The following is a 27,554-nucleotide window of genomic DNA, read 5'->3' as shown; positions in this document are numbered from 1 at the left end:
AAAAAAAAAAAAAAACGGATAAATTATCTGACATCATCGTATCAGTGTACAAAAATACAAATCTACATTATTTATACGGGGTTTTGTTATTTAACAGTATGACTCAAACCCTGCTTTCATAATCATCGACACAGCAGCTTAATAATGAGATCACTGGGTTATTGTGCAACTGTCCAGTGACTAAACATGGCCCATCAGTTGCTTTCAGTAAATAGTACTAGAGTAAAAGGATTAGGCTTACATGCCATCTAGTGACAGAGCTCACTACTGGTTCTGGGTGAGCTGTAATGGGTTTATCATTAGACTCCAGTATGTTCTAGAAAAACCTGCCACTGATGTTCATTCATGGTGTTGTGACTTGGTCTGGATGTGACAAAACAAAAGAAACCTTTTATAAAAGAGCAGGCCAGAGTGCAGATGGTGAAGACAGTGGGCAATGCAGCAGCACGGCAGTACTGCCACAGACGCCACGTTGCTGTTACAATATGAATAAATAACGCGTTACCCTCGATATGTTTGTCCGAATATGACATTTAAAAGGAGTAAACCTTTATGTAATCTCATATGAAGCCTGCTATGGTTGACTGCAGCGATGATATAACAGGTTGAAGGCCATGTTTGGGCTACGAGTCCGAGACAACGCGAGTACTCCATTAGGAAACATGGCGTTATAACAATTAATGTAGCGTAGAGTGCCATTTAAAAATAAATGTGGATATTGGGTGTCGTTCTGCACCGATTAGGAGCCACTCTTCAATTCGTCCTATGTGTGAAATAGAGAAAGCACGCTGTTGCGATAAAATGTTAGTATGTTGAGTGCTTCCCAGTGCTACCGACCAACACTACACATTTGTGACAGAATGAAGCTGTGTGCAAAAAAAGCTAACAGATGCTAAAAGTTGTCATTTCAATGAAGTTAGCGTTAGTTAGCGGCTGTGCTTGGACTATTAGTTAGAAATGTTGAATGTACGCGTGTTGCTGGCACGTTAAAGTATCTTCACCCATAAACATTTCCTCTTTATTTTTAAATGAGTTTTGGTGTGACGTTGTCCACGGACAGAGCGTAAAACTTGTCAGACAGGTTAACGGTAAGCGCTAGCTAGCCCGTTGCACCCGTTACCTTTCACTGTTGTTGATGATGACTCCGCCGGACTCAGAGTTGTTCTGGTTCAGAGTCATGTCGACGGGCCTCCAGACTCTCCGACAACAAAAGGATATAAAGGTTGTGTTCCTCTATCAGACAACGTATGTGCAGGCCTGTGTGCAGCCTCGGTCGCCTCTCCCTCCGCGGTGATAACGGTTGTTGTGATGATGCCGCTGCACCTGCCCTTCCGCCATACGGGGGAAACGCCCACCGCGTGACGTCACACGCCCCTCGATATGACGTGTGCTTCTTGAAAAAATGAGATGTTATGGGAAATGTGGTGTAAAGCTAGTCATATTAAACCGCTATAAAAAATGTCCCTCAGGTTAAATCTGGGCTCCCTTGGATATGACTGAACAGTGGTGACAAATAATGTGTAGGTTAAGTAATGAAGGGAGAAGTTTCCCGAGGGTTCTATGGTGGATATACCAGTATCATCCACTAAAATGTATGTTATGACTGTAATTATAATAATAAAGTTAGATAAAATGTTATATATATTATAAAATATATAATTGTATTGCGTTGTTAATACGCCTCATGTGATTTATATGTTTTTCTTATATATCCCTGCCATATTTGTTTTTTACATAGCATACTGTGTGTTGAATCCATATATGTTCTACATTCTGTTAATAAACAGGGGGAAAGCAAGGCAGATAGCACTATATGAACTTACTTGCCATGTAAAGACTTTAAGAATATTACACAAAGTGTATCCTTGTAATCTGTATATGTGTGTTTGTATCTACCAAACCTGTCTGTGTGTATGTGTGTACATGCATCTATTTTTACTTAGATGTATATCTGTAGACTTTTATTGCATGGTGACACACTGAATCCCATAGTTACAGGCCAACATGGCCTGTAACATGGCCTGGTGACACACTGAATCCCATAGTTATAGGCCAACATGGCAATATTAGGTTAAACAGAGGAACAAAGAAACACTTCATGCTTTCCAAATCCCTTGTCACAGGAACATGGCAGGGTCATAACAGTTCCTTTTTGATGTGTGATTTCTTGTGAATAGAATAAGGCCTGAACCTTTCACAGTAAGGAACAGCACTTCACAGAATGAGTCAAGGAAAGAAGAGCGGTCAGGTTGCAAAAGTACCCACTTGCTTGTGAAAGATACAACAAGATGCAAAGTCATGGCGTGGGTTGGGAAACAATAGTGGAGGTCTTTGTCTATCTGGCCCTCTCTTTGTCTCTCTCTGACACACACACACACAGTCCCAACCACAATGTGGAACAGAATGGAAGTGACTTCTGTAAATGATATAAAAAAGATACTTTTCTATGTATAATACACAGGATGTGATGTAACTATCTTCAGTGTCTGAGTCAAGAAGAAGAAAATGATATCATACCTGGACCGCACCATGTCTTCACACGAACACACACATATATTGCATTGTGTGACCACCACTCGTGTTTGTTTGATGCTCAAAATTAGAGCCGATACTATTTAGTCTGATTGTTTATTTGTTTTGTTTTTTGGCATTTTTACTTTAGAAATTCCCTAAAATGATAACTCGATTATCAGAAACGTTGCTGATGAATTTGATCTTGCCTACTTCAGTAATAACTGACTAGTTAATTAATTAGTCATTGTAATCAATATTTACTCAATTAAGGAACTTAATCAACGTCAAATTCATTGGCAACTATTTTTATAATCAAGTTATCATTTTAAGGGATTTCTTTCAAATAAAAATGCTAAAGAAAATCACCTGTTCTTGCTTATCAAATGCAAATATTCTCTATTTTTCTTCAACTTGGGCTTTAGGAAATTGTGACGAGCATTTTTTAAACCAAAAAACTGATCAGTTAATCAATAAAATAATCAACAAATGAAAATGACATTATCCCATAAAGGCAAATGTATTTACCTACTCTAAAGACTGGGTACTATCAGTATATCTACTGTTTAGATTCTTTTACATTCTACTACTACACTACATGTTTTCACAGTGGTGTGTATGGTTAGTGCTAAATCTAGCTGAACTAGCAAGCTAAATAAGTTAGCTAAACAGAATCAACTCCTTAACACAAAAGCATATTGAAAAGACTAGTACAAACATATTATATGTACTAACATTTGTGTTTAGCCCATTGAAGCAAAACTTTAGGTACAAAGTGAAAGGGTGTGTGAAATGTCTCTGTGTGTGGTTGAAGACCAACATTCTTGTGCTTGTTAGCCATATAACATATTGCATTTTTCTGTCACAAAAAATGGACACCCAAAACATTTCACAAGCACAATGGTCCATCAGTCAAAGAAAGGATGTAGAAAGGTTTTTAGATACAGATAGAGAGATAGAAAGCCTAGAGATAAAGATGTATGTGTATACATGTGGAGTATTGGCAGACATTAACCCTCAGTGCCGTGACCATAATAGTATAATAGAGTAAATAAACGTAGGTAGGGCTAAAACCACAGAGGGACTGCGGTGCCTCATGTTACATCCACTTTCATTACCCCATTCAGTGTAACGTGAGATTTGCACCATGGATTTAAATTTACCATGGGGTCCATGGTAATAATACTAACAATAAAATAATGAAAGTAGGCCTGGGCAGCAACTTGGCATGCAAAACCCTAAATATGAATACAACCAAGGAGCCAGTAAAGTGATAAAATGTCTATGTTTGTGCTTTGGCTTGGAGTGACTGTGTGTGTTCAAACAAATACAGCAGAGAGAGCTCTGTTATTCTTGCATTCAGACAAAATGCAGGGCACTAGATGAAAAAATAAAACTCTTAAGTCACAGTTATTGATGTTACCACCTTCTACAGGAAGTGATGACTTCCGGCTGCTTTGTGATAGTTCATCGAAACACATCGCACACACAGCTTCCCTATATCACACACACACAGAGCACACAGGCTTACCAGGCTGGAGTCTGCTTGGTTGTCAAATATTAGCAGCATTATGTCAAGTCAAAGTGAGCCCACCAGCACAAGAGACAAGCTCCTGCAAGCACCTGGACAGGTATGGACTTTTATATTCTAATATGTCTAAATTATACTTAATATTTATCTCATTTTAGCTCTCTTCAGTTACTAACCACCTAGTTGTATGTGGCACTGTGGTGATGGCCAAACTGATGATCCTGTCAAATATATTAAAATACCAGCTACTTTTGTTCTAAAAGTGTTTCTCTAGATTGCATTTATTATAACGTCTGCGTAGATTGTCCACCTTTAACCGATCCGTTTTTTCTTTGTGAAATCCCCAACCTAACATTGTCAGATGAGTTACAACAGTTTTAAAAAATTGCACCCAAACACTGAGTCATGTGTTGTCCAAATGGCTATTTCAAGATGCTGTGACTATGAATCATAATTATTTTAGATGTATGCTTGGATCAGATGATGCAGAATGGAGCATATTTCTCATGGAAGACAGCCACACAACATGCTTCTGCGTATGTTGCAACTGTTGGCAGTCGTTGCATTTAGAGACACTGCTATCTGTAAGGTTAATGAAACCATGTATTGGGCAACACGGTATCTTTAGAGTTTTCCAATACTATATGCAAACATGATGTAAATAGCTGTATCTACGCAATGTTGTTGGATACAGGTGTATTTTCCTACTTATTTTTAGAATGGTCATTTCCTTCCTGGTGATTTCTCTGGTTTGAATATTGAGTGAGCTGTTGCCTCTCTAAGTCATTTTCATTATCAGTGATAGAGGAAGTCCCTGACAGAGCAGGCCTTATCAGCAATCAAAAACACAAGCCTTTCTTGAGCCTAGCGATGCTACTTTGCAAAAGAAATATTTTTTCTCTTTTCACTACGAGCTGATGGTGAGATGAGGCCATCTTTAAATGCCCGTTTGTTTCACTTTGATTTGATTGAACTATATGCTTTGACATCAATATTAGATTCCCTGTATTTAAACATAAGCACTTTTATCCTTCTCATTTACAGGAACCTGGCTTAGCAAGAATCAGACAGGTAAAACACACCAGTCTTGCATTTCAAAGTGTAATTTCTTTAGTATTTCTTATAGAAATCAAGTTTCTTTTTTACTACTTAACACTCAGCGACAACACTGCCAGTCTACAGCCACACTAGCAGCTGTAAGGTTGTACTTAGCATGCTAACATGCTAACAGTGACAATGCTCACATGCTAGTGTTTAGTATTTTCACCATCTTAGTTTAGCATTCTAGCGTGCTAATTAGCACTAAACACAAGTACAGCTGAGGCTGATGGGAATGTCTTTAGTTTTGCACGTATTTGGTCATAAAGCAAAGTGTTAAGACAAAATAAAACTTTGTTCTATTGATGGCCCTGAGGAAAAGTCACAGGGTCACTAAGGTTTTTGGAAATTATCCCGAGAGGGACATGAATGTCTGTACCAAATTTCATGTCAATCAATCTCATAGTTGTCAAGATATTTCCATCAAAATACAAATGTCAACGTGTGGGTGGCACCTTAAAGGAAATGTCAGTAGGATTTATCCTCGGAAGACCATGATATGTCTATACAAGACTGAATGGCAATTCATCCAATACTAGTTGAGAAATTCAGTCTGAATCAAAACTGACTGACAAATAGACATTGCCATACAGTGAACATCAAGTTTGTAGTGATTATTTTGCATCATAAAAAGTCAGGATATCTCTGCCTCTGGTGCATCGATTTTGATCATAATTGTTATAATCTGTTTCTCACAAATCCCCAATGTTACGGAATTGCAATAATTGCTGGAGCAGACTTGTCATTTTCACTGTAATGGAGTCTATGAACAACAATTTATACTGTGTGGAAATGAAACAAAACCAATGGCTGTTTTAAAAAAAAAAAAAAATTTAAACAACATCATGGTTTGGAAAATAGTCAACAGTAATGTAGTCAGTCACTAGGTAAGTCACTGGTATGGTGCATTAAGTCAGTGATTCCAGGGCATAAGAGAAAATATTGTGGAGTAACTCAACTAATTTAAAAAAAATCAATTTAATAAAATACATATCAAGTCATCTGTAACACTTGAACCACATGTGTTGAGTGCGTGTCAGTCAGCAAGCAGAGGAGTTTTAAAAGTTAGCTAAAAGTAATGGATGAAATTATCTAAACAGATATATTGTTGAATACTGTAAGTGAAGCTAAAATATGTATAAATTATTGAAGAAACCTCTAAAAAATGATAATTGTTCGTAACACATTGAAATTGTCAAAAGTAATGGATGAATAGTTTTTTTTAGCTAAAAACTGATAAACTTTTAAACACCCAGCTTCAATTAGTACAAATGCAAAGTTGACCAAACTAAAACGCTGACATTTCAACTGTATGAAGGAAATCTTGTAATAATATAGTCAATAATGTTAAATAACATCTAATTTAAAATCAATAAACACATTTGGAACATTACTGGTAGTGTTGAGGAAATGGTACTTGAGCGTCTCTGGAAGGACTGTGGGCAAAGGTTGGGAACCACTGCTTCAAGTATCTGTTGTGGTCTTGGCTGACTTTTGTCTTTGTCTGTCTGTCTCTTCTCAGTTGTCGCCCGGCCATGTACGTAAACTGGCACAGACGAGGAAATCACGAGATAGGAGGGTAGGTGACACTGAATTTAACCCAAGAATATCTTAATTTATCTCAGGAATCTGAAAGAATCATTGTATGTACTCAATGTACTGCTCTTCTCCTTTAGGATTTTAAGGAAGATGAAAACCCGGAAGAGAAAGCACGAAGACACAAGGAGCTGGAGGTATCATCATTCGTGTGCTATACTTCACACAGAATATTTTTTCCCAACCGAGTGCTCACTCTGTTTGTTTCTGTTCAAAGCTGAAGCCTCTGTATAAGGAACTGTTATACACCATCACTCATAAGATGGGTAACCCGTCATCAACTGAGGTTTTCACAGATAGCCGGCTTCACCAGTACATCAAGGAGGTAAACACCCCGGCTTTACACCTAACACCACCCATATCTCCGTTACTGTGTTGGTGGATGACTGATTACTGAGATTGTTTTGTCCTATCTACCAGGCTTTCACTATGACAGAGTCAGAGCACAGCAGTCTGATGGAGAAAGTACAGAGCACCGAGGTGAGAAAAGGAAGTCAGCATGTTTGTTCCAACGAATACGCCTTGAGAGACCCCTAATATCTATTTATAGTACTCATACCAAGCATCTTAACGTTCCAACACTTTCCATTGAGTTCAGCATTGGCAGAAATGATGTCATGTGCATGTTTAAGGCAGCAATAAGTTGCTTTCTGAGTACCAAAGTATCTAAATAACTGTCTGACCCTTACAGCCCCCTGTATACTGCCTGATGGCCACTGTAAAGGAAGCCAAGGGAATCCTGGGAAAAGATGTCAGTGGTGAGTTCTTGTGTTACCTCAGTAAACCATACAGTTGACATTCTTCAATGACGTGGTGACTGGGACTTTTAATTCACCCTTTTTAGCCACACTAACGTTGTGTTAACCTTGGGAAGTAGAGATCACAAAATCATACGAGACACCTTCTGGCGCAGTTAGGTTAGCGGCGTATCTCTAGGGATACACTATCATTCCAAATTGTGCAATCAGTTGCTTTTTAACCAAATACCAGCTTCAGCTCTACTTTATGTTAGGTGTAAGTCTGTTGCAATATCATACTTTTACAACAAAATTCTAATGGCCAAAAGAATTCACAACCACAATATCATTGTGCTATCTATAGAAAATTTGAAAGTCAAATTCATCTTTAACTTTTATTGTGTGTTTTGTCTCTTTGGCAAATTAATTACATTCAGCTGTAACACTGACAACCAGCATTAAAGGTCCAGTGTGTAACATTAAGGAGCATCTATTGGCAGAAATGGAATATAGCCCAGAATAGACAAACCAAACACTGGCTGTACATAGGGCACTTTAAAGTAAATTGGTTCCTCAGATGATATGCTGAAAGTGAAGTGAAAAGTACTTGTGGTTTCTCTCTAGCTTGGTTGAATTCCTCCACACTGAGGTGTTGCGTTCCAGGTCACTTTCTGTTCTCATGTGGACATTTCATCTTTCTTCACTTTTGTTTCTTCAACTGTGTGCAGTCTTTGATTTTCTTTACCTCTGGACCAGTCTTTTGCAAACTCTAAATTATGAAATGACGTTGTCACCTGTCACTGCACTGCTTGCATCTACTTCAGATATCTTGTGTGTTTGGTACAGGTTTCAGTGACCCATACTGCCTGCTGACCATACTGGAGGATGAGGAGGAGAGTCGAACACGCCAGTCCAGAGCCAAACCATGTAAATCTGTTGTAAAGGACGCTGTGTCAGATGACAAAATCTACCAGACAGGAATAAAGAAGCAGACTCTGAACCCCATCTGGAACCAAACCTTTGTACTGTGAGTCTATGTGTGTCTAATGTTTGTATTTATGTCAGGGTGAACTGGGCTGAAATTAGTTTTCCTGAATCTTTTTCTTTTGGGTTTAGTGAGTTTGGAGACATCGCCGGCGACAGTTTCCACCTCGAGATGTGGTGAGGAAAACATCCAGAGCTCCACTTTTCTGCTTTTCAACCTTGCTCTTCATTGCATTCGCCTTAACAGTGCCATTTCTGTTTCAGGGATAAGGACGAAGAGGTTTCCCTTACTCAGAAACTAGAGGAGATCAAAACCAACTTCAATAGTTTAAGAAGGTATTACGCTCTCTTTGTGACTCACACACAAACAGCTAACCAAGCAAAGCTGGTGAACCTTTCTACTTGTGCCTGTTTAGGATGATCAAGGAGGCCAAAAAGGAGAAAGGCACTGATGACTTTTTGGGAAAGGTTGTCCTAAAACTACAGGTAGTAAATATTTATTTATAGTTATTTTCATACCTGCTGTCTTACTCATTACTGTCTCCCCAGTCTAATACCCATTTGTATCATCTCGCTTTAGGATCTCCACTGTACCGAAGACAACTGGTACAATCTGGAGCCCAGAACAGAGACCTATCCCGATCGTGGCCAGTGCCACCTGAATCTCAAGTTCATCCATAAAGGGGTAAAAGTGCATTCCCATCCTGTAACACTTTGTTGGTTGAAATATTAGGTGCTTGTCTTTGAAGCTAAGATAATGTTTATAAAAATAACCTTTTGTCATATTTGCTGAACCTTTCTCTATATCTTAACGTATACGAGACAAATAATCTCAGGTTCCTCTGCCCAGTGCTCCTAATGGCATTTGCAAGAATTCTTGCAAATTCCATCAGGAGCACCAGGAAGGAACTAGAGGAACCCAATTTTTTCCACAGATCATGTACTACTGTTGGGCTAGTGAAAGTTTCAGCAAATAAAAGAAAAACTACCTACTGCAGTTTTAATGGTCAAATGTGCGCAAAAAGAAGAAGTGGAATTAATAGCCACAAGTGTGTGTTGTAGGACATAAAACCTGACAAAAATGTATATAACTGTATGCACATGCTTCAGTTTAGAGCAACTTAAAGGCTGGATTTTTCTTTTTCGACTGACAGAGAGATGGGACCCTGAGTGCCGGTCGCAATGCTTACATTAACTACTGTGGGATTCTGCAGCAGTTTGTTCAGGCTTACATATCCAAGCAACAGGTACAGGAAGAGCACAGTTCTTTTTAAAAGCCCTTGTAAATCTCCTACTTTACTTCCTTCCTGTCTTAACTCTACCCCCCGTGTCTTGTTTGGCCTCTCTCAGAGTTCTGCTCCATGGAAAGGGGCGCTGTGCGGGGAGGCTCAGATACTGCTGGAGCTCTACGCCACGCAGAATGACCTCTCGCCTTTTCTACAGGACCTGGCGTAAGCAGCATGTTAACATCTAGCAGACATATAGCACATTGTTGTCTGGATACATTTCTTTAGGGCTGGGAAACCATTCAATTTGAATTTATCAGCTTTCAGTAGTATTGTAGGTGTTAATATGAACAGATTTTTACCAACCAAAAAAACAACTACTATATTGTACATCAAAGATTAGATTTCATTACAGTTTTGAAAAAGGAAATCACCTACAGTTCCCTATGTTTATCAATATCCAGAATTATTTGTACTATTGTCTTGATAGAGGGTTTCAACATATGATCCAGCTCTGTTACCACTACAGTGCGTGTAAGAGTACGTGTATGGATGTGTGTATCCCTGACAGGAAGTGGGTGGCTTACAGTAAGCTGTACCAGAGTTTAGAGGTGGACTCGTCTGTGCTGTTCCAGCAGCTAACCAGTATAGAGTACCACTGGCATCAACAGGAGCTGCCATACCAACAGGTATAAGTTCGAGTACTGTACTTCCATTTTATGCTACTTTATACTTCTACTCCACTATATGCAGTGAAAAATATTGAACTTTTTAACTCGTGTAGTTGACATCAATAGTACTTGTTACTTTGCAGATACAGATTTTACACACAAAATGTCATAAACTGTGATCCATTATTATAATTTGTACTACCATACATTGTATAGATTAGTTCAAATGTATTATTACTGCTTATATTTCTATACTCCTAAAAAGTAAAATTGTCAATGCAGGACTATTACTTTAATAGAATTTTACACTGTTTTTTATGGATTGGTTACTTAAGTAAAGGACCTGAATACTTCCTCCGCTGCTGCTCACTGCCTATGATTATATGGTCGAAAGCTCATTCACACCAGCTTTCTCTGGTTCCTTTTCCAAAATATTAAACGAAACCTGAGGTTAATATCTAAGCACAAATGAGTGTTGAATAAAGTGTTGCATTATGTTAACAGAAACAGGAACTTGGGGACTCTCTTCATGGCTTCCTGCAGTACGGACTGTGTCTGGTGGCCAAATACAGAGACATCTTTCCCCCTTCTCCCAGTGCTACTCCGAAACTACACACACTGCTCAGGTACACATAGTTATATGTGTTCAGATAACTGCCGACATAGGAGTTAAATACATGAGCGATACACGAATGTGCTTTCTTTCAGAATCCTGGTCCAGATCTGCAAGACTCAGGCATTTCAAAAACTGAACCCAGCTCAGTTTGAGTTACATGATGAGGTCAGCGATGCCATACAGGTCAGTAATCATACTAATGAGATTATTACCAACAGTATGGATATATTTAATTACTTATAATATGACTTTCATATCAGACAGGTACACAGGAGTGGTTTACCATCAAAAAGGGTTTGCATCAGCCAATGACTAAGGTAAACATCATGAGGGTTTTTACTAATTATTTGGAACTCAGCGTAATATGGTTTATCTATCTATGTCACACTACTGAGGTCATGTTATTTTTGCACCATGTTGACATACAGGACCTGCCAGAGATTGTGGACGCCCTCTCAAGGCTGATTACGGAGGTGCAGGAAGACATCAAACACAACAAGGATGTCTGGAATCGAGTATTTGTCAGGTGAGTTGGGAAAACACCATTGGCTTTTGTCCATAACATTGATCATGGCTGCATTCCATTCAGGTTTGTCAGTTCCTGGGTCCTGGTGTTGTGTATGCTGGTTTACTGGAATAACTGGGGCACTCAATGGGAGAGAGCAATAGCTAATGTTATCAGTTACACCTTCCAGCTTCCAAAAAACGTATTAGTAGCAACTGTCAAACTGCATTAGGGATAGTTTTACTCATGTAATAATAAATGTGGCTTTTTGTCATCATTGTAGTGCTGTGCAAGTAGATGTGTTCACTGCCATCTATAAGAAGTTTGACTCCCTGGTAAGTGGCAATTGGAACCATTTTGGGTCCCCTCAAAGTACAGTTTTCTTGACAAACCTCTTTTTAAACTCTTACATTACATCTCACCTCATTCTCTCCTCCATTCATTCCTCCATAGCTTGCTAAGGAGGTGAGGGAAACCTTATCCCTGATTGAGGGTCAGATGGAGCAGGCTCTAGCCAACAGCCTGTTCCCTGTTTACAAGAGCCTGCAGGCTATCCACAAAGACAAGGCTTTCTTACAGAAAAGGTCAGTAATCATACTCACACCGTACTCTACAGCAGTTTCTGTCTGACAGCTGTTACCCCCACATCCCTATCAGATGAGGTCAGCACCCTTGCCTTCTTGTTCCAGATGTGTTTATTTCAGCTGATTTTAAAGTGGATGTTAAGTAACACTACAGAAAAGTGGATATTGATTTTTAATACAATTTATAAAATAATGAGCTGTCAATCTTTACATTCTTGCTACCAACAACTTGGAGTGGCAGAATATAACCTTTAACTAACTTATTTTCAACTGTTTCTTTATTACTTTTATCCAATTATTTCAACTTAATTGTTTTAAACTGTTTATCCTTTAGTTTAAGGTAATCATTTCAACAATTTATTCATTATTTTTTAGCTAATTGTGTCATCTGTTTCCATTACTTTTGGCTAATTATTGCAAAGGTTTAGCTGTTACTTTTAGTTAACTATGCTAGGTTGGTGGGGGGTGTGTATACTGTGCAGTCAGTCTGTCATAGCTGGCAACTTATACTATTACTATTACTATTACGCTATATATTGTGACAATACATTTGCTAAAGATCAGCAGCACACCAATTAATAGTATTTGGATGGTTATATTTTACTTAATTGAATCACAATTTCAGGGGATTACTTGAGCTGACAAACTTTCAAGAGGGCTTCAGAGAGGCTCTGCCTTACTGGTTGAACAAGGCGTTCAGCACGACACAGGACAGGGTGGAGAGGGCTGTGCAGGTGGACAAGGTAACACTCATGTTTTGATGCTTCACTATTATGATAAACTATTATGATTCATCCACAGGTAGATTATCATGGTAGACTTTATACTCTTTCAGCTCCAGCCCCTGCAGTCTGGCGCCGTGCCCATCAAACACAGTTCCTCAGCAGTGGACCTGGTGGCATGTATCCAACCTATCTGCCAGCTGTGGGAGCAGCTGTCCTGGCCTGACCCCGAGGAGGCCTTCATGCTCATGGTCAAACTCACTGAGGTACAGCATTCTGCCGCTAACATGGTCCTAATCAGATGTTATAGTGCTCAGAGTGATCTGAGTGAGGGAATGCTGGAAGTGTTCAGTGTTTGCTGCCTTTGTGTTTTCAGGACGTGTGTAAGATTGTGGTGAACTACTGTCACATCCTGAAGGAGAGGGTCAGGGTGCTGTCTGAGAACTCCGACCACGGCAGCGCCATCAACATGGTAAGCCACTGGCGAGCACAAAAATACTTTTTCTAGAACTATTTCTGATGCTATATAATAAACACGTTGAATCCATCTCTTCTGTCTGTAGCTGTGTGTGGTGGTGAATGACTTGGAGCACTTGCGGTCAGTGCTCACCCGACTTCCCACGCAGCTGAACTGGGCAGGGCTTCGAGACCGGACCCAAAATGTCATCGGGGATAGCCAGTTCCACAACACCCTGCCCTCGCAGCTCCAGCAAGCCCAGAGTGTCCTCGGACGAGAGATTCGCTCCGCTTTAGACACTCTTGGGAAAAGGGTGAGATTTGTAACATCTGTTTATCAGTTAATCCTTAAAAGTATAGAAAAACTTCCAACATCTCCCTCTGCCCTCTGTCTTTCTCTTCAGTTAAACACAGACATTGAGACTCATGTCAGAAGCATGTCAACCAGGCGGAGGATTCCCTCAAAGTCCACAGAGGATGTAGGTGACCCTCACTGCCAGTCGAACACAAACACAGATGCCTGCTATGTTTGCTTGATGTCCAGCCTCTTCTCTGTTTTAGGCTGCAGCTCCTCTGATGCGCTACCTGGAGCAAGAGCTGCATTATATGAATGAAAACCTGGTTCAAGAGAACTTCAACAGGTAAGCCTACAATTCATGTGGGTTTAAACCCAATGTCTCACCCTGCATCACGTCACAAAAGCGTGTCACTGTCTTTTCTGTCACGTGCAGCCTCCTGACTCCTCTGTGGAATAACTCCGTGAAGATCCTCTACCAGGTGGCCACTCAGCATTCGCAGCAAGAAGGGCTGATGGTGTTCTGCCAGAGGCTGCTGTATACACTGCAGGTTGGTGGAAATATGCTCATGCTCGCATAAAGACCACAGGTAGGGGGGAAACTGCTAGCCTGGCTCAGTCACAATGTAAGATAAATCCACCTACCAGCATCTCTGAAGCTCACTAATATACATGTTATAGGTTATTTGATTAGTTTGCACAAAAACCGACATGTTGGGGTCCACGGGGGGCCATGGCTTCATGCTACATTGTATTTTCTCTTGTATGAATTTCAGTGCCTGGAGCAGTGTTTCCACGCTGAGGGAAATGGGCTCCCTCTGAAAGCACTCCACTCTGATGAGTACAAGGTTAGTATCGAAAGACAGACGGGATTCATGTCATTGAATCGTACCTGTTTTCATTTCCACATTTCCTCAGACCAAAATGAAAAAGAGAACATACAGTAGCCCACTGGTTCCTAACTTGGGGGTATTGACCTCCACTAGGGGTCGCAAAGCCTTCTTGATTTTAGGGGGTGTAACAAAATATACTGTAAGCCTATATCTTAGCATTTCTGTGTAGAAAACTATATTTAAAAAACATATTTTTAAAGTTTAGATTATTATTTAAAAACTTCAAAATAATCTCACAGGATAAGGGCATGGTGAAGACCTGACCCAAGCTAATAGAACAATGCGAAGTCAACACACTCTGTCAAAAATAAAACAGTACATAATATTGACAGAACATTTTATAAAAAGTTCCTAAAATTAAAATTAAAATTCACCTCTGATGTCATATTTACAGGAAATAATCTTCAGGGGTCATCAGTATACTCAACGGGGTTGGGAACGACTGCAGCAGCCTATTTAATCTTTCTGTCCTGTGTCCAGGTTCTCAAAGCTCATCTCACTCACAACTCTCTGAGCAGCCGGCAGCTTGTGGAGAAGTTCCTTGAAAGGAAAATATGGGAGCAGGTGAGACAGCCGCCTGCAACACACGTTTCTCAGATTAAACTCGTGCTAGCTGTTGTTGCGTTCTTAATTTGAGAAAGGATCGTAAAGGAAGTATAGTCTTCAACTTCTTTTATTTGAGAGAATAAGTAAATATAACAGCTGTAGGTCCGATCGGCTTCACTCGAAAGGTCCGCAGGATCAGGCACCAGGAGCACAGTCTGCTCCCTCTTTTTATGAGTTTGTTATTCTGGGTGTCATCCTTCCTGATTAGTACATGTGACTATTCTTATTGGTCCTTATTTTGGCAGAGGCGGTTTCTTTGTATAATTCTACACACTCTGCCAATCACCTCCCATGCTTAAGGTGCTAAGATTTCATTAAAAAAGGACAAAAGGTGCGCTTACTAACAGTGGGTGCTTCACCAGTTTATTGATTATTTCATTTTGAGTAAATGACTAAGGCTCAGTGTGTTTCTCATATTAGAGAGACTATTCTAAAACCTGCAGTCAAAGGTCACCAAGATTAACAGGAAGGACCTGTGATTGTGTCAGCAGAATATTTCCCTGCACAATTTCCACACCCAGTATAACAAACCATTTTCACATATGTTTTATTGTACAAATATCTCACACTGTTCCAACTTTCTTCCCGTTTCTCCTGTACGACAGAACGTGTACAGTGGGGAGAAGTATGGCGCAGTCACGCTCCTCACGTCCTACAGGAGGTCAGACAACAAACTCAGAGTTGAGGTGTTGAATGCAGTCAACCTCCTACCAATGGACTCCAATGGTAAGACCATGCAGAACAATTGGAAAGCACGCATTGCTAATTTCTATGATCTTTCCTGATGGCCTCATGCTTTGATGCGTTCGGCAGGTTTTAGCGATCCGTTTGTGCAGCTGTGTCTGGAGCCTAACCACATTTTCCCTGAGGTAGAGCCTCGCTGCACTCAGATCAAAAACTGTGATCTCAACCCCCTTTTTGACGAGGCCTTTGAATTGTAAGTTGTTGGTCTTATATTTGTCGGTATACTACGTCACCTCTCAGTTTTCACTCTAAAAAGTGAACCCGTACAGACATCTGCTTTCAAGATGTTTTTGACCTCCTCTACCTCCATCCTCTACTCTCTGCCTCCTCTCCATCACAGCATGGTATCCCTGGATCAGTGCCAGGCTGCAGGGGCTTGCCTGGTGGTGACAGTTCTGGACCACGACACCTTGAGGACAGACGACTTTGAAGGCGAGGCCTTCCTCGCCCTCAAGGGCTTACCGGGAGTTCCTGGAGGAAGGGAAGGAGATGGACTCAGCGCACAGCCAGATGCCGTCCCTGCTCAGATCCGGCTGCCTCTGATGCATCCTAAACCGAATGGTATGATCGTTGGGTTTAGACCAGTGAGACCGGTTTAAAGTTTTATTTTGAATTACCCATTTCCTTACTGCTTTCTGTGCAATGTGAACAGTATTGCTGTGCTAAAATACTGTCTGGCCCCAGATGTGTGCTTGTTGTGTGGTAAAAATCTGATCACACAGATTCAAATAGGCTAAGCGTGAGCACAAAAGTGACACAAGGACGAACTTTGAGACAAAGGCACACGTAATAAAATAGGACCTGCATTAAAGCTGCACTAATTAATATTTTAAAATGAACTGCAGATCAAATGACTATGTGTAATGTGAAAAGGTCTCTGTAGTGATGAACACACAGTTCCCTTCAGCTCTTTGCAGTGTTTTAGCATCTTTGAGCTCAGTGTTTTGGTATCATGGCCTATAGCTTTACTACTTTGGTTCTCTAGCACCATTCTCCAGCACTTAGCAGCTAAAGAGCTAGACACTTAAAACTGTCAACTGGCATTAGCTAGCTATTGCTAAATTGTACTACTTTAGACACTGTATATGTCGTTTTTTAGAATTAGTCACACTCCCCCCCCCCGTGGAAGACCTCAGTAAAGCGTAGGGTCCATTGCAGTAAACAGTATCCTTTGTTTTTTATAATATGTGCTCCCACTTTGGGTATTTTATTGATATGTCAAATTTAAGACATGCAATAATGAGTAAAAAGTCAGTTGGATATTAGTTTGTGTTGAGTCTTTACTATCCAACCTAGATGATCAGAACCACAACCACTTTCTTTTAGTACAAATTTGTTTCTTTCAGATGATTTTGGAGTCATATAGTCAAATAGCTAATTGAAATGCAGGATCTGACTATCCTGCAAACGCTGAATGTTTTTCTGTGCACATTTTCTAGAAGACAGCATTCTGAGACTACTGGAGTCCAGGAAAGGAGAGCGAGAGGCTCAGGCCTTTGTGAAGAAGAGAAGACAGAGAGAGAAACAGTCCCAGGAGGGGATTCAACTGTAACAAACACACCGACAATGTCTTCCTCCAAAAATATACAATTTGTTTTAATGATCTGTACCAAAAACAAAGAAAAATCCACTCAGAAGGAAACACTGGTGTCGAATGAGTTGTGTGTGGACAGTATGCTGAGTGTGGGTTTACCAAAGACCATCACAGTGATCATGAACACTTTCACACTTGCATTTAAACCTCATACACCTTTAAATATCTGTCTGCTTCCTGATGTTTTGTCTAATCAGTGCAAGAGATATGACATCACTTAACTATGTGTATATATATAATATATATATATTAGACTACATTTGACACTGAAATGTCAAAGATTACTACAAATGTAAAAATTTTGGCAGAGAAACCTGTCACACATTGATTTTAAACATTGCAAATGAGCCGCTTTTAACAAAAATGTGTATGTTTGTATTAACATGAAAAGCGTTAAAGTAAAAAATAAAAAATGTAATTTTAAAGACTACACAAGTTGACTGAGTACATTTGCCTTGATTGTGTTAACATGCTTTCCTCTTCCAGTTTACGTAGAAGAATATTAGAGAAAACCTGAGTGCTTTAACAGAGGCCATCTGTTGTAAATTTGTAAATTCAAACAAATATTACTAAATTTTTAAATATTTTCTGTTGTCAGTAATTGACCATTTTAAATGTATTTTGCTACAAAAACCTATGGAAAATAAAAGAAATCAAAATGAAACTAGTAATTCAGTATAATCTAAGCAAGCACTACCAGTAGACTGGTATGACGGCCTCCTTTTGGCTGTAGCAATATAGGATCTTTGTCTGGGTGAAACTAAATATGCCCTGTAAGTGTTTTCAGACCTCTTGATTTAGTTAAGCCAGCTCATCAGCCTCAAAAATAAAAAGAAACTGCTAACCTGCCGTGTCATCCATCCATCTAGAAAGTTTTTAGATCTTTTCCAGAAGATATAATGCAGTTACTCATGGTACCCTGAATTAAACACACCAGAGTGAGCTACCAGGCCACCAAACAACGTTCGTTGTACCACAGCCAAGGAGACAATTGTAGTTACTTTTACCCTACTTAATTACTCCCTATAGATAGTAGTTCATTACACTAGTTGTTACATTACTTCTGCATTAATCCACAACATCGCAGATCACGTTTTATGAACTGCATTTAACAGGCCAAACTCACCAAACTGTGCCTTCATAGCAGACTGATCCAGCTTATTAGATGTGTTTCAGCACAAGACACAGATGGTGTGTAGCATTTCATGGATATTGAACCTTCCTAAGTCCCCCCCCCCTTTTTTGCTTTGTGCTCCAATAACCGTTGAGCAAGCCTCTGTCTTTCCTGTACTTATATACGCTATGTTGTAGTCTATGTTGAAAAGACAACCAAACTTTGAAGATGGTTAAAAGATAAAAGCAAGCAAAAGATGAAAGTTTTGCAAAACACTAGCTGTATCCTGCTCATTGAAAAGCAAAGCAGTCATTCAGGCGATTGTGAACATGTATGAAGAAACATGTTTGATTTTATTTAATCCGCCCATTATGGAGATAACTGAAGAACTTGTATATCACAAGTAATGACATAATTGTTTAGTAACCGTAATGTATTTACTGATTGAGGTACCATTTCACACTGGTGGGTGCATATGCATCTCATCCATGAGTATCGGTATACTTCATTCAAAATGGCGTATACAGTTAGTGGGCTTACTTTAGTAGCAAATACCTCTCAGTTAAACTGTTGGTAATGAGGATTGCTCCTAACTGTGGTTTATCTTAAACTATCTATATGGATAGATAACACTCCAGAAATATGTTTTCATGAGGGCGAGCTTTAAAACATATCAAAATATGATTCAGAACTATGTTTGCAAATTTCTTATAGTTAAGGTTAGAGAACAGCAGGTCACAAATAAAGAAGAGGGGTAAAGAACAGTGTTGCTGGTCAAGAGCAATAACTAGTAAAATGTACTGGTGTTCCATGGGGTAACACTGGAAAAATTATTTATCCTAAATTCCATATTAAGAGCTTTCACTTAGCGACCTGTGCTCAGTAAGCTGGTCATTCATCAGTAAACGTCATCTTAAAAATACAAAACCAGATCAGTGCTTGTGTTGTTGCCACATTATGAAATGACCTCGACATAATTTTGAATGGCGGTTGAGATCAAAAGCTGGTATCTGTGGAATCAGGACTGATTGGTCTGGAATCTGTGGTGGTCCGAGTAGGTTGTGAGGTCAAGAGAGCTGCTGCTCCAGGGTCTGTTCGGGGCAGAGCGGGCACTCTGTAGAGGTGGAGCAGCTCTCACATTGTAGTCCATGGCCACAAGGCAGGGAAACTGAGCCCTGCTCCCCACACGTCACACAGCACTGTCTCTGTTTCCTGTACACCACCTTGGAAAACACAGAGGAAAATACTTAAAACTCTTAAACTGAAGAATGCTGGACCACAGGGGATGTTCATCAATATTTTGTGAGCAAAGGTCAACAAAGACCAACACATATAGCATGCTAGTGTGGGTGGCAGTGTATAAAAAATAGACCAGTTCTGCCAGTAAGGCAGACAGAGCATTGTTTTCCCCAGAAAAGGCCAGCCCAAATAACAAAGTGAGCAATTTGAAGGCAACACACTGCTCTAGCAACTTGTAGGGCTGTCTCAGTGAAGGAATTTCCCTTGTGGTGATTTAGGGTGGCTCAGTGGTGCGGTATGTGGTATTACCTCCATTTTTGTTGTTTTTGCAAATTACGTCATAAGGGGTACAGCCGGATTATGTTTCATGTCATTACCTGCCTGCATTAATCACCACCATTCCCCTTTCTGGATCTGTGACCCTGTTAATTGGCAATTTCAGCCCAAAAAAAAGTTAACATATTCGTCCTAAAGTCAGCAGTTAACAGGGTGGCTAAGTAAACCGTAACACTGGCGAGGTGAACACCACCATTGGGGTAATTAGCAGACCAGCCGGCATCTTCTACTACAAGACTGCTGGTGTTTCCAGAGTGAGTAAGGTGGAGGCTACATGAGGGACTGTGTGGTAATCCTGAACTAAGGGCTGTGAACTGAGGGATACTGAGTAGCACTACCTTGCAGACAGCGCCTCTACTGTGTTGAGCCTCTTCAGCCTAGCTGGTCTGGGACGCTTTCCCATCTCAAAAAACAAATAATGAACATGACATGATGATATGACGTGCGGTCGTGGCGGTGGTTTGCCATCCCTTGCGGTTGGCTTCTCAATAGCACGGTATTCATTATTGAGGTTATTATTTCTGACTTTTTACACGGCACATTATCAAGATATTATTTCTACATTATTTCTTAACTAAAATAATAGAAAACACTGAGGTAGAACTTACATTACTTATTAAATATGATCACATATAAGTATAGGGGCAGGTCTTTAGGTTGACTTAAACACATGTAAGTTGTGTTAAGTAAGTCTGTAGTATTACCTGTTCCACAGCGTGTAAACAGCTACAGAGCTGAGCCTGCAAACTGAGGACAGACTCCAGCGGCAGTCGGTGTAGTAGCTGGAGTTGGTGCAGTGCTAGATGGGGATTGTCTCCGCTCCTTAAGCTCTCGAGCGCCTCCTGCAGGAGAGAAGCCTGCCTCTGTGCCTCCTCCTCAGCCTGCCTGGCTCTCTCTGCTTCCATGGCTAACCGCGCTGCATGGGCACGGGACTCCTCTGCATCTGCTTTCAGCGCAGCCCACGACTACAAGAGGCAGAATACAGAATATACGTTCAAAAATGTAGTTACTTTCCCCCGGACATTACAATAAACATGCAGGTCACTGCATTAACTCAAACAGCCATTTCACAGCGTTGCATGCACACATGCCCCACTACATACCTACCTGAGCTGTGTGTCTCCAACTGTGACCCCACTGCTTCAGTGCCCTGTGGGCTTCCTCCAGCTCCTGTTTGAGCCTTGAAGTCTCTGCACAGGGGCCAGAGGGCAAAAGGGTAGGGGGTGTACCAGGGGAACCCTGGCTCGATGGAAAATGCTCCCAGATATTAGTGCTCATACCATTAAGACCTACAAGGAAAAGAATAAATATGAACAAAATCATATCATTCCTCACTGCACCATTTAATGTACCGGATCAAATTCCACAAACCTAAAGAGCTATGAGATGGTCCCAAGAAGGTGCTTTCTGATTGGCCAGGTTGTGACAGGTGAGTAGAAAAGAATGGTGAAGTGTGTGGCCTGATTGGGGGAGATGGCGACGGGGAGCTAAAAGGAGCAGAGCTGCTGAAGGATCCTGGGATATTGACTGGGGCAGAACTCTGAAACTGGCTGCCTCCTATAAAGGCAAAGAGACAAATCATAATGAGTTATGTTCATATGCATATATATACTGCTAAATGGTGCTGTTGGTGTGATGTGTTCATATTTAAATTGTATGTAAATCTGTGTGGTTATTCTTGTGTCTTTGAAATACCCAGCACAACTCCCACACTGGGCAGAGCTGCAGAGCTGCTCTCCAAGCTCCTCTCCAACGCCGACACACCAAAATCATTCAGGTCAAGATCATCCAGGGCTGACTCTATAATACATACACCAGAACAATTTGTCAGATTTTAGATTTGTATTTTCACAGCTACTTGAAAGGTTGCACATCAGAATTCTGTACATCTTCACTCACCAACTACGGACTCTACAGTCTCACTGGTGGGGTAAAAGGGCAGGGCGTTAGCGTTCATGCCTGAGGAGATGCTGGATCCCGGGGGTCCGAGAGGGGCGGGGCTAGGCGGTGTGGCAGCCAGACTAGAGGGAATGCTGGACGAGAGACTCAAAGGGCTGCCCACTGGCAGAAACACTAACAAGTCCTGAAGGAGAAGAAATGCGGAATGTGTTTTTTTTTTTTGAGAAATGGGTGTTTCTTCTTTATTCTTGTGTCCTTGCAGCAAGATTAGGTAACACTTTATTTGCATAGTCCGCCTACAGATAGTTTGTAGTATCTGTAAGACGTCAACCGTTTGGCTTTGTCTGCAGATGTTAAACATTGTTTTTATTAACATACCCTAACCAAACCTTAACCATAGAGTAATATCAGAAAAATGTTGTTGAATCTCAACTTAGAAACTGTTTCAAATACTCTTTAAACTAGCTAAAGGGTTACCCAAGATTAATATTAACAAGAAAAGTATGCTTCCTGAAGAAAATATGTGGATGGATATGAATCAGCTGAAAGAATGGATCATTTTAAATGGCACAAAAAATTAAAAAAAATCTTAAAATCAGGATTATGATTGTACCTGTTTGCTTTGTGTAGATGCCAGTTCTCTGTTGCGCTGCTCAAGAGCAAAACTCCTTTGCTTAGCCTGAGAACACAAACATGCAGGATAAGCCAAAAATATGCACCTGGGTTAACACAGGTTATCTGTGAGTGAGAGAGTAGTTTTCCATGACTGAAAGCTAGTTTCCAAGATTTCCAGGACATGTGGGAATCCCGTTTGTCCATCTCACCTGATCCTCCCTCTCAAATCCAGGTGCTCTGCAGTACCCTCCCTCTCCTGCCCAAGGAGACAGAGGCTCTGCTCCTCCACTTACATCCTCACACAGAGACAAAACGCTACCCAGCAGTCCCTGCTCCGCTACACGTGACCCTGCAGATGGGGAGAAGGGGTCTGAAACAGACCCAGAACCAGAACCAGGCCCCATGTTGTGTCTACTAGGACTTGAAGAAGCTTCCTGGGCAGGAAGTGGGTCTGGAGGTCTGGGGGGCGGAGGGGAGCTGGGTGTGGGGAATGATGGTTCCTCAGGAACAAAGGGCTCTAGAGGAGGTTTAAAAAAGAATAAATACAGTGTTAACCAACTAAAGGAATCATCAGATGTTGGTTGAGAGGTGTTTAGAAATGTATTGTGGGGACTTACTTTCAACATGAGCAAAGGCACAGAAGGGTCCTCTGGGACAGCTGCCACACTGCTGCATGTCATTACACTTAGTGGATTTATAGATCTGTGACAGAGGAACAAATCAACACGCTGATATTCATCTCCTGTGATTTCTCGGCTAGATTCTATAAGGTCTCTGCTGAACCACACATACCTCTGGGTGGAACTGTTGTTCTGTCCTTGTGTGGCAGTACTGACATCCCTCTGCCCCCTCACATTTACTGGGATCCCCCCATTCCTCGCTCTGTTTCACAGCTGGACACGGCAGCGCTCTGTGGCGGCAAGAATCAAACAACTCAACAAAAGGGCACGAACAATACATGATCTCCAAATATTTGTCTTTTAAGCGATGTAAATGAGCACCTGTATTTGTGCTTGTGCGGGCTGCGCCTCCTGTCTTTGCTGTTATGGTAGTATGGACAGGCATAACCTTGACGGCACAGACGAGGCGGTTTCTTACAGAGTTCTGTCTTGTAGTGGGACAGCACGTAGTTGTTATCTAAAAGAGTTTAAATACACAGAAGGAGACAATCAATGGCTGTACGCCTGTTAAACAACAGTTACCAACATGTGTCTAATACTTAAAAAAATATTCTTTATAGAAGTAGAGAAAAAACAATTTCCTCAAAAAAAAAAACCCAGCTTTACCTTGCCAGCGTGGTTCCTCGCTAAGGATCTTCTCTATGAGGGCTGTACTTGCTGCCTGTCCTGACTGTCCATCTCCTCCACCTCCCTCTGTGGCCCCCGAGCCTCCCTGAGACTCCATTACCTGCACTTCTCTGTAAAATCCACAGTGTAAAGAGACTCCGTAAGCAACTACAGCACAGATGCACATACAGAAACTGATAAGAAGTCAAAGGTCGGTTGGTGTCATGTTACAATTAAGTTCTTTTGGTACCTGATATCATAAACAGGGCTGCGCAGGTCATGTGATCCGTGTGCAAAGGCACAGTGGGAGCCGTTTTTGCTGCAGTGGCCTTTTGCATCCGTTTCATGGATACATGATCCCGTCTTATAGTAGCGGAGGTGATATCTGCGCTCTGTATCACCTGCTGTCCGATGTAGAAACGGACATCTGGAACACACAGAAAAAAATCACATTTGAAACATGCATCCAAACATAAAGACATAGTGAGTACAGTATATGTGTGTTGTATACTAGAGATTATTTTAATAATTGATTAATCTGTAGATTATTTTCTCGATTGATCAATAAACGTAAAAGGTCAGAAAATTGTGAAAAATACCCATCACAATTTCCCGGAGCTCGAGGGTAGTCCGAAAACCCCAAACTCTCCGTTTAAAAAAAAACAAATCCTCACTTTTAAGAAGCTAGAACCAGTAAAAGTGAGTAGCAATCAAATCAATTGGTTTTAAGTTCTTTGCAAACACACAGGAGCAGACACGCTACAAAGATCCTCTAAGTGCTGCCTACTTCCTTTTGGCACCCATGTTAACCAAATGGGCTGTTCACACTGCGGAGCTCTGTGATCGGCCTGTGCTCTGCAGCGATCGTTCCGGGGGTCTGTTCTATTTTTTCCGTGAGCCACAAGCAAATCAGGCAAGAAAACACACTGATAATCTATCATAAACAATATAAATGATATATTAAATGATCTTAATCTGATAAATGATGAAAATATACATCCAGTGCTCGCGAATCCTGTTCAGTTTCAGTTCCCTGTTTTTCTTCCCCAATGACGAAATATCAACATTTGCCCATCCACTATAGTGAGAGAAAACAGGCACATACAGGCAGGAGAGAATCCTCTCTGTGCCATCATCGCAGGACCATCCTTTTAACTTCATTGTAGCACATGATTCAGACAGACTGCATGGTAACTTATACATTAAGTTCCCACAGTTTTGTACCAATATGCAGAGCTACAAACTCTGTTGAGGTGCAAAAGAACCCTGCACCTTTGCAAGGTTCGCAGCAGACAAGCAAGTATACAAAAACAAAATATTATTCCTCATGCCCCAACAACATAGAAATATATATTTAAAAAACAGTAGCTAAACTTTTCCTTTATTAGTCTGTAGGCACTGGTTATATGTTATATTTATAACTAAAAGTTTCAGAACTCCTCCCAAATCTGTGTAATGGGATTTTTCTCTGTGACTAGTCATTTAGAGATGCAAGCTTGTCGTTTGTAATGTTCACTCCACCAAGTGCTTCATTAGCATGCATGGAAGACGTCCCAGTTTGAACCCGAATCAATTTCCCTCCTCACATTTACATTCCTTTTGTCTGTGATCGTCACCAAGAGGGTGTCAGAAAAACCATCAGCACATTTCAGTCTCAAAAGAGACCCGTAGAATGGGAGAAGGCTATGTTCAGGTGCTAATGCTCACTGGAGCAGATTATGCATCAGACACTATTCTTCCAAGGTGTTCAACTTGACTTACAATTGTGGATAGGGTGTGTCCTCAATCACTACTTTACTGACTTTTACCCAGTTGAAAAAGATCATTTGCCAGGCAATGTCCTACACATTCTGGTCAATCACAGTTCAGGATTTAAATGTAAAAAGGCGTGCAAACGTTAGAGATGAGACAGGGACGACGCTTTGGATAGCAGCATGAATTAGATTAAAGACACTTTGGTATCTCAAACAGGGGCCAAGTAATACTTTCACTGTAAGTTACTTTTATACACAACATACCCACTACAAAAAAATGAAAACGTGTTCTTATGCAGACGTGTCACACTTTGTCACCATTATCATCCTCCTAGATACAGTGTGGCTAGTTATTAAATTCAGTGCAAAAACAATAATAACACTTCCCCAGTAAATCTACAGATCTATTGAGGGGCACATAATAATGAATTAGATCTGCAACAATTAGTTATTTAATTGATTAGGTGTTTTTTGAGTCCTTTTTTGAAGAACATCTTCTCCGATGTGATTATTTTCTGATTTCTTTAGTCCTCTGTGGCAGTAAACTAAATATATTTGGGTTGAGGCCAAAACAAGCCATTTGAGGACATCGCCTTGGACATTTTTCACCATTTTCTGGGCCAAATAACTAATCGATTAAGAAAATAACCGTCAGTTGCAGCCCTATGATGAATGCAAACATGATGTGAAGCAGTCTTGTACAACACTGAAAGCGCAGTTGCACTCACTCATCTCCATCAGGACAGGTGCCTGTTCCCTCATCGTATTTGGTACAGTAAACATCTGGGCTGTAGTTGAAGGTCCCGTCCCGTCTGCGGATGGGTCTGCGCCGCCGCTGGTTCAGGAAGTGCCAGTAGAAACAGGAGAAAGGCCTGTGTTGTGTGCATTTGTGCTGTACGAACAGGGGGCACTGCTCAGTTCTGAATTCCTTCAGATATCTGAAGAGAGAGGAGAGCAACACCAGAGTGGAATACATTTCTAGACACTGTTACTGTCTTCAACACTTTCTTACACAAGCAAGAGTGCATTCATATTTATTTACAGCACATTCAACATCCTTGCTTATAGGGATTATTTTCCAAGGGGTCTCTATCTGTCTACCATATTGGTCTCTGCTGCTGTGACAAACCCCTTCCCGCTAAGACTTCATATGCTGTAACTAAACTAGCATTAGGTTTATGCTGCAGTGAGACACACTCACAAATACACAACTTTAACTATGCAGTGTCACAAAGCTTGTAAGAAATGGCTACTGTTAGTGAGTAACGTTAGGCCTCTTTCTCGAGACCTGCCCCCGTTAATGAGCACATTATCGCCGAACAGGCTCGGTTCAGTCATTTTAAAGAATATCAAGTTCATCCCTTGTTCATTTCTTCCAATACAATTTAGCTGCCGTTTGGTATATGCAACTACACGTGAGGTTGTGTACACATAGCTAGCTAATCCAGCTAACTAGCTACGTACGTGTAATGTTGAGGTTTCTCGGGCTGCACGTTCAACACGGTTGCGGGAGATGTCGAGCCCCCTGCGGGCGAAGACGAAGAGGACGAGGAGGGTCCCCCGGTACTCGTCGCTGCCGAAGATGACGGGGGCTGTGAGTGTGTTTTAGACATTTTACCCGTTTGAAGCCTAACAACAAGAACCTTGTTTTTAGCTTACTGGCTAGCTATTCTTATTAGCTTCGAAATCCGCATTCTACTACGATGTGAGCTTGCGCAAGGCAGGAGGAAGTAGTAGTAGCAAAGGGACAACACGGAACCATGGGACATGAAGTTCAATCATAACTTCGACGATAAGGCAGATTATGAAACACGTAGTGGACCAAATCCTTCACAGTGGCATTGTATAACCGAGCTACATACACCTGGTTTATAAAAAGTGAAAAATGGGTTGAAATGAGCGATAGAGTTACGTTTGTGTTTTTTATGTGCTCCCATTGGCT

The 27,554-nt window shown here is 40.9% G+C and overlaps 3 protein-coding genes across 4 annotated transcripts in view; 1 reads left to right on the top strand and 2 right to left on the bottom strand.

Moving 5' to 3' along the window:
* The window catches only part of wbp2 (WW domain binding protein 2), a 6,092-nt gene extending 4,745 nt beyond the window's left edge, over window positions 1-1,347 (bottom strand). Inside the window, exon 1 of the mRNA XM_035660971.1 lies at window positions 1,121-1,347. Coding sequence (XP_035516864.1) covers window positions 1,121-1,179 — 59 coding nt within the window. The 5' untranslated portion in view covers window positions 1,180-1,347. The remainder of the gene's footprint in view (window positions 1-1,120) is intronic.
* A 2,675-nt stretch (window positions 1,348-4,022) lies between these two features.
* On the top strand, window positions 4,023-17,351 carry unc13d (unc-13 homolog D (C. elegans)). Its single transcript, XM_035660914.1, has 34 exons — window positions 4,023-4,142; window positions 5,087-5,113; window positions 6,663-6,719; window positions 6,817-6,873; window positions 6,954-7,061; window positions 7,157-7,216; window positions 7,428-7,494; window positions 8,320-8,500; window positions 8,590-8,634; window positions 8,722-8,793; window positions 8,874-8,943; window positions 9,038-9,142; window positions 9,612-9,704; window positions 9,808-9,908; window positions 10,255-10,372; window positions 10,859-10,980; window positions 11,063-11,153; window positions 11,231-11,287; window positions 11,399-11,496; window positions 11,759-11,810; window positions 11,929-12,059; window positions 12,685-12,802; window positions 12,895-13,047; window positions 13,158-13,253; window positions 13,345-13,551; window positions 13,642-13,716; window positions 13,799-13,878; window positions 13,969-14,083; window positions 14,309-14,380; window positions 14,906-14,989; window positions 15,637-15,757; window positions 15,845-15,968; window positions 16,116-16,336; window positions 17,215-17,351. Exons 1-34 carry the CDS (start codon window positions 4,083-4,085, stop codon window positions 17,325-17,327), a joined length of 3,351 nt encoding a protein of 1,116 aa, XP_035516807.1. The 5' UTR covers window positions 4,023-4,082; the 3' UTR covers window positions 17,328-17,351.
* On the bottom strand, window positions 17,340-27,382 carry unk (unk zinc finger). Of its 2 annotated transcripts, XM_035660923.1 has the most exons (15): window positions 27,077-27,373; window positions 26,341-26,550; window positions 24,109-24,285; window positions 23,859-23,989; window positions 23,574-23,709; window positions 23,365-23,482; window positions 23,190-23,274; window positions 22,782-23,089; window positions 22,571-22,636; window positions 21,958-22,141; window positions 21,754-21,858; window positions 21,430-21,615; window positions 21,166-21,347; window positions 20,763-21,023; window positions 17,340-19,706 (listed from the first exon to the last, which is right to left on the bottom strand). In XM_035660923.1, exons 1-15 carry the CDS (start codon window positions 27,223-27,225, stop codon window positions 19,551-19,553), a joined length of 2,454 nt encoding a protein of 817 aa, XP_035516816.1. In that variant the 5' UTR covers window positions 27,226-27,373; the 3' UTR covers window positions 17,340-19,550. The 2 variants fall into 2 exon arrangements, with proteins under 2 accessions (XP_035516816.1, XP_035516825.1); XM_035660932.1 differs by lacking the exon at window positions 17,340-19,706 and having other exon boundaries at window positions 20,793-21,023; window positions 21,162-21,347; window positions 27,077-27,382.
* Window positions 27,383-27,554: the final 172 nt, after the last annotated feature.

The sequence above is a fragment of the Morone saxatilis genome, unplaced genomic scaffold (genome assembly GCF_004916995.1).
Source record: "Morone saxatilis isolate NCDOM2014 unplaced genomic scaffold, NCSU_SB_2.0 Contig1, whole genome shotgun sequence".
In the NCBI taxonomy this organism is placed as follows: domain Eukaryota; kingdom Metazoa; phylum Chordata; class Actinopteri; family Moronidae; genus Morone; species Morone saxatilis.
Note: the sequence above shows the minus strand (reverse complement) of the source record. Positions and strands in the feature narration are given on the sequence as shown.

Coding starts and splice junctions, on each gene's coding strand:
- unc13d (XM_035660914.1), top strand. CDS start 4,083: ATGTCAAGTCAAAGTGAGCCCACCAGCACAAGAGACAAGCTCCTGCAA. Junction 9,143..9,611: donor TCAAGTTCATCCATAAAGGG/GTAAAAGTGCAT, acceptor TTCGACTGACAG/AGAGATGGGACCCTGAGTGC. Junction 13,552..13,641: donor TAGACACTCTTGGGAAAAGG/GTGAGATTTGTA, acceptor CTTTCTCTTCAG/TTAAACACAGACATTGAGAC.
- unk (XM_035660923.1), bottom strand. CDS start 27,225: ATGTCTAAAACACACTCACAGCCCCCGTCATCTTCGGCAGCGACGAGT. Junction 24,286..26,340: donor ACCTGTCCTGATGGAGATGA/GTGAGTGCAACT, acceptor TGTGTGTTCCAG/ATGTCCGTTTCTACATCGGA. Junction 21,024..21,165: donor GTTGGAGACACACAGCTCAG/GTAGGTATGTAG, acceptor TGCCTCTTGTAG/TCGTGGGCTGCGCTGAAAGC.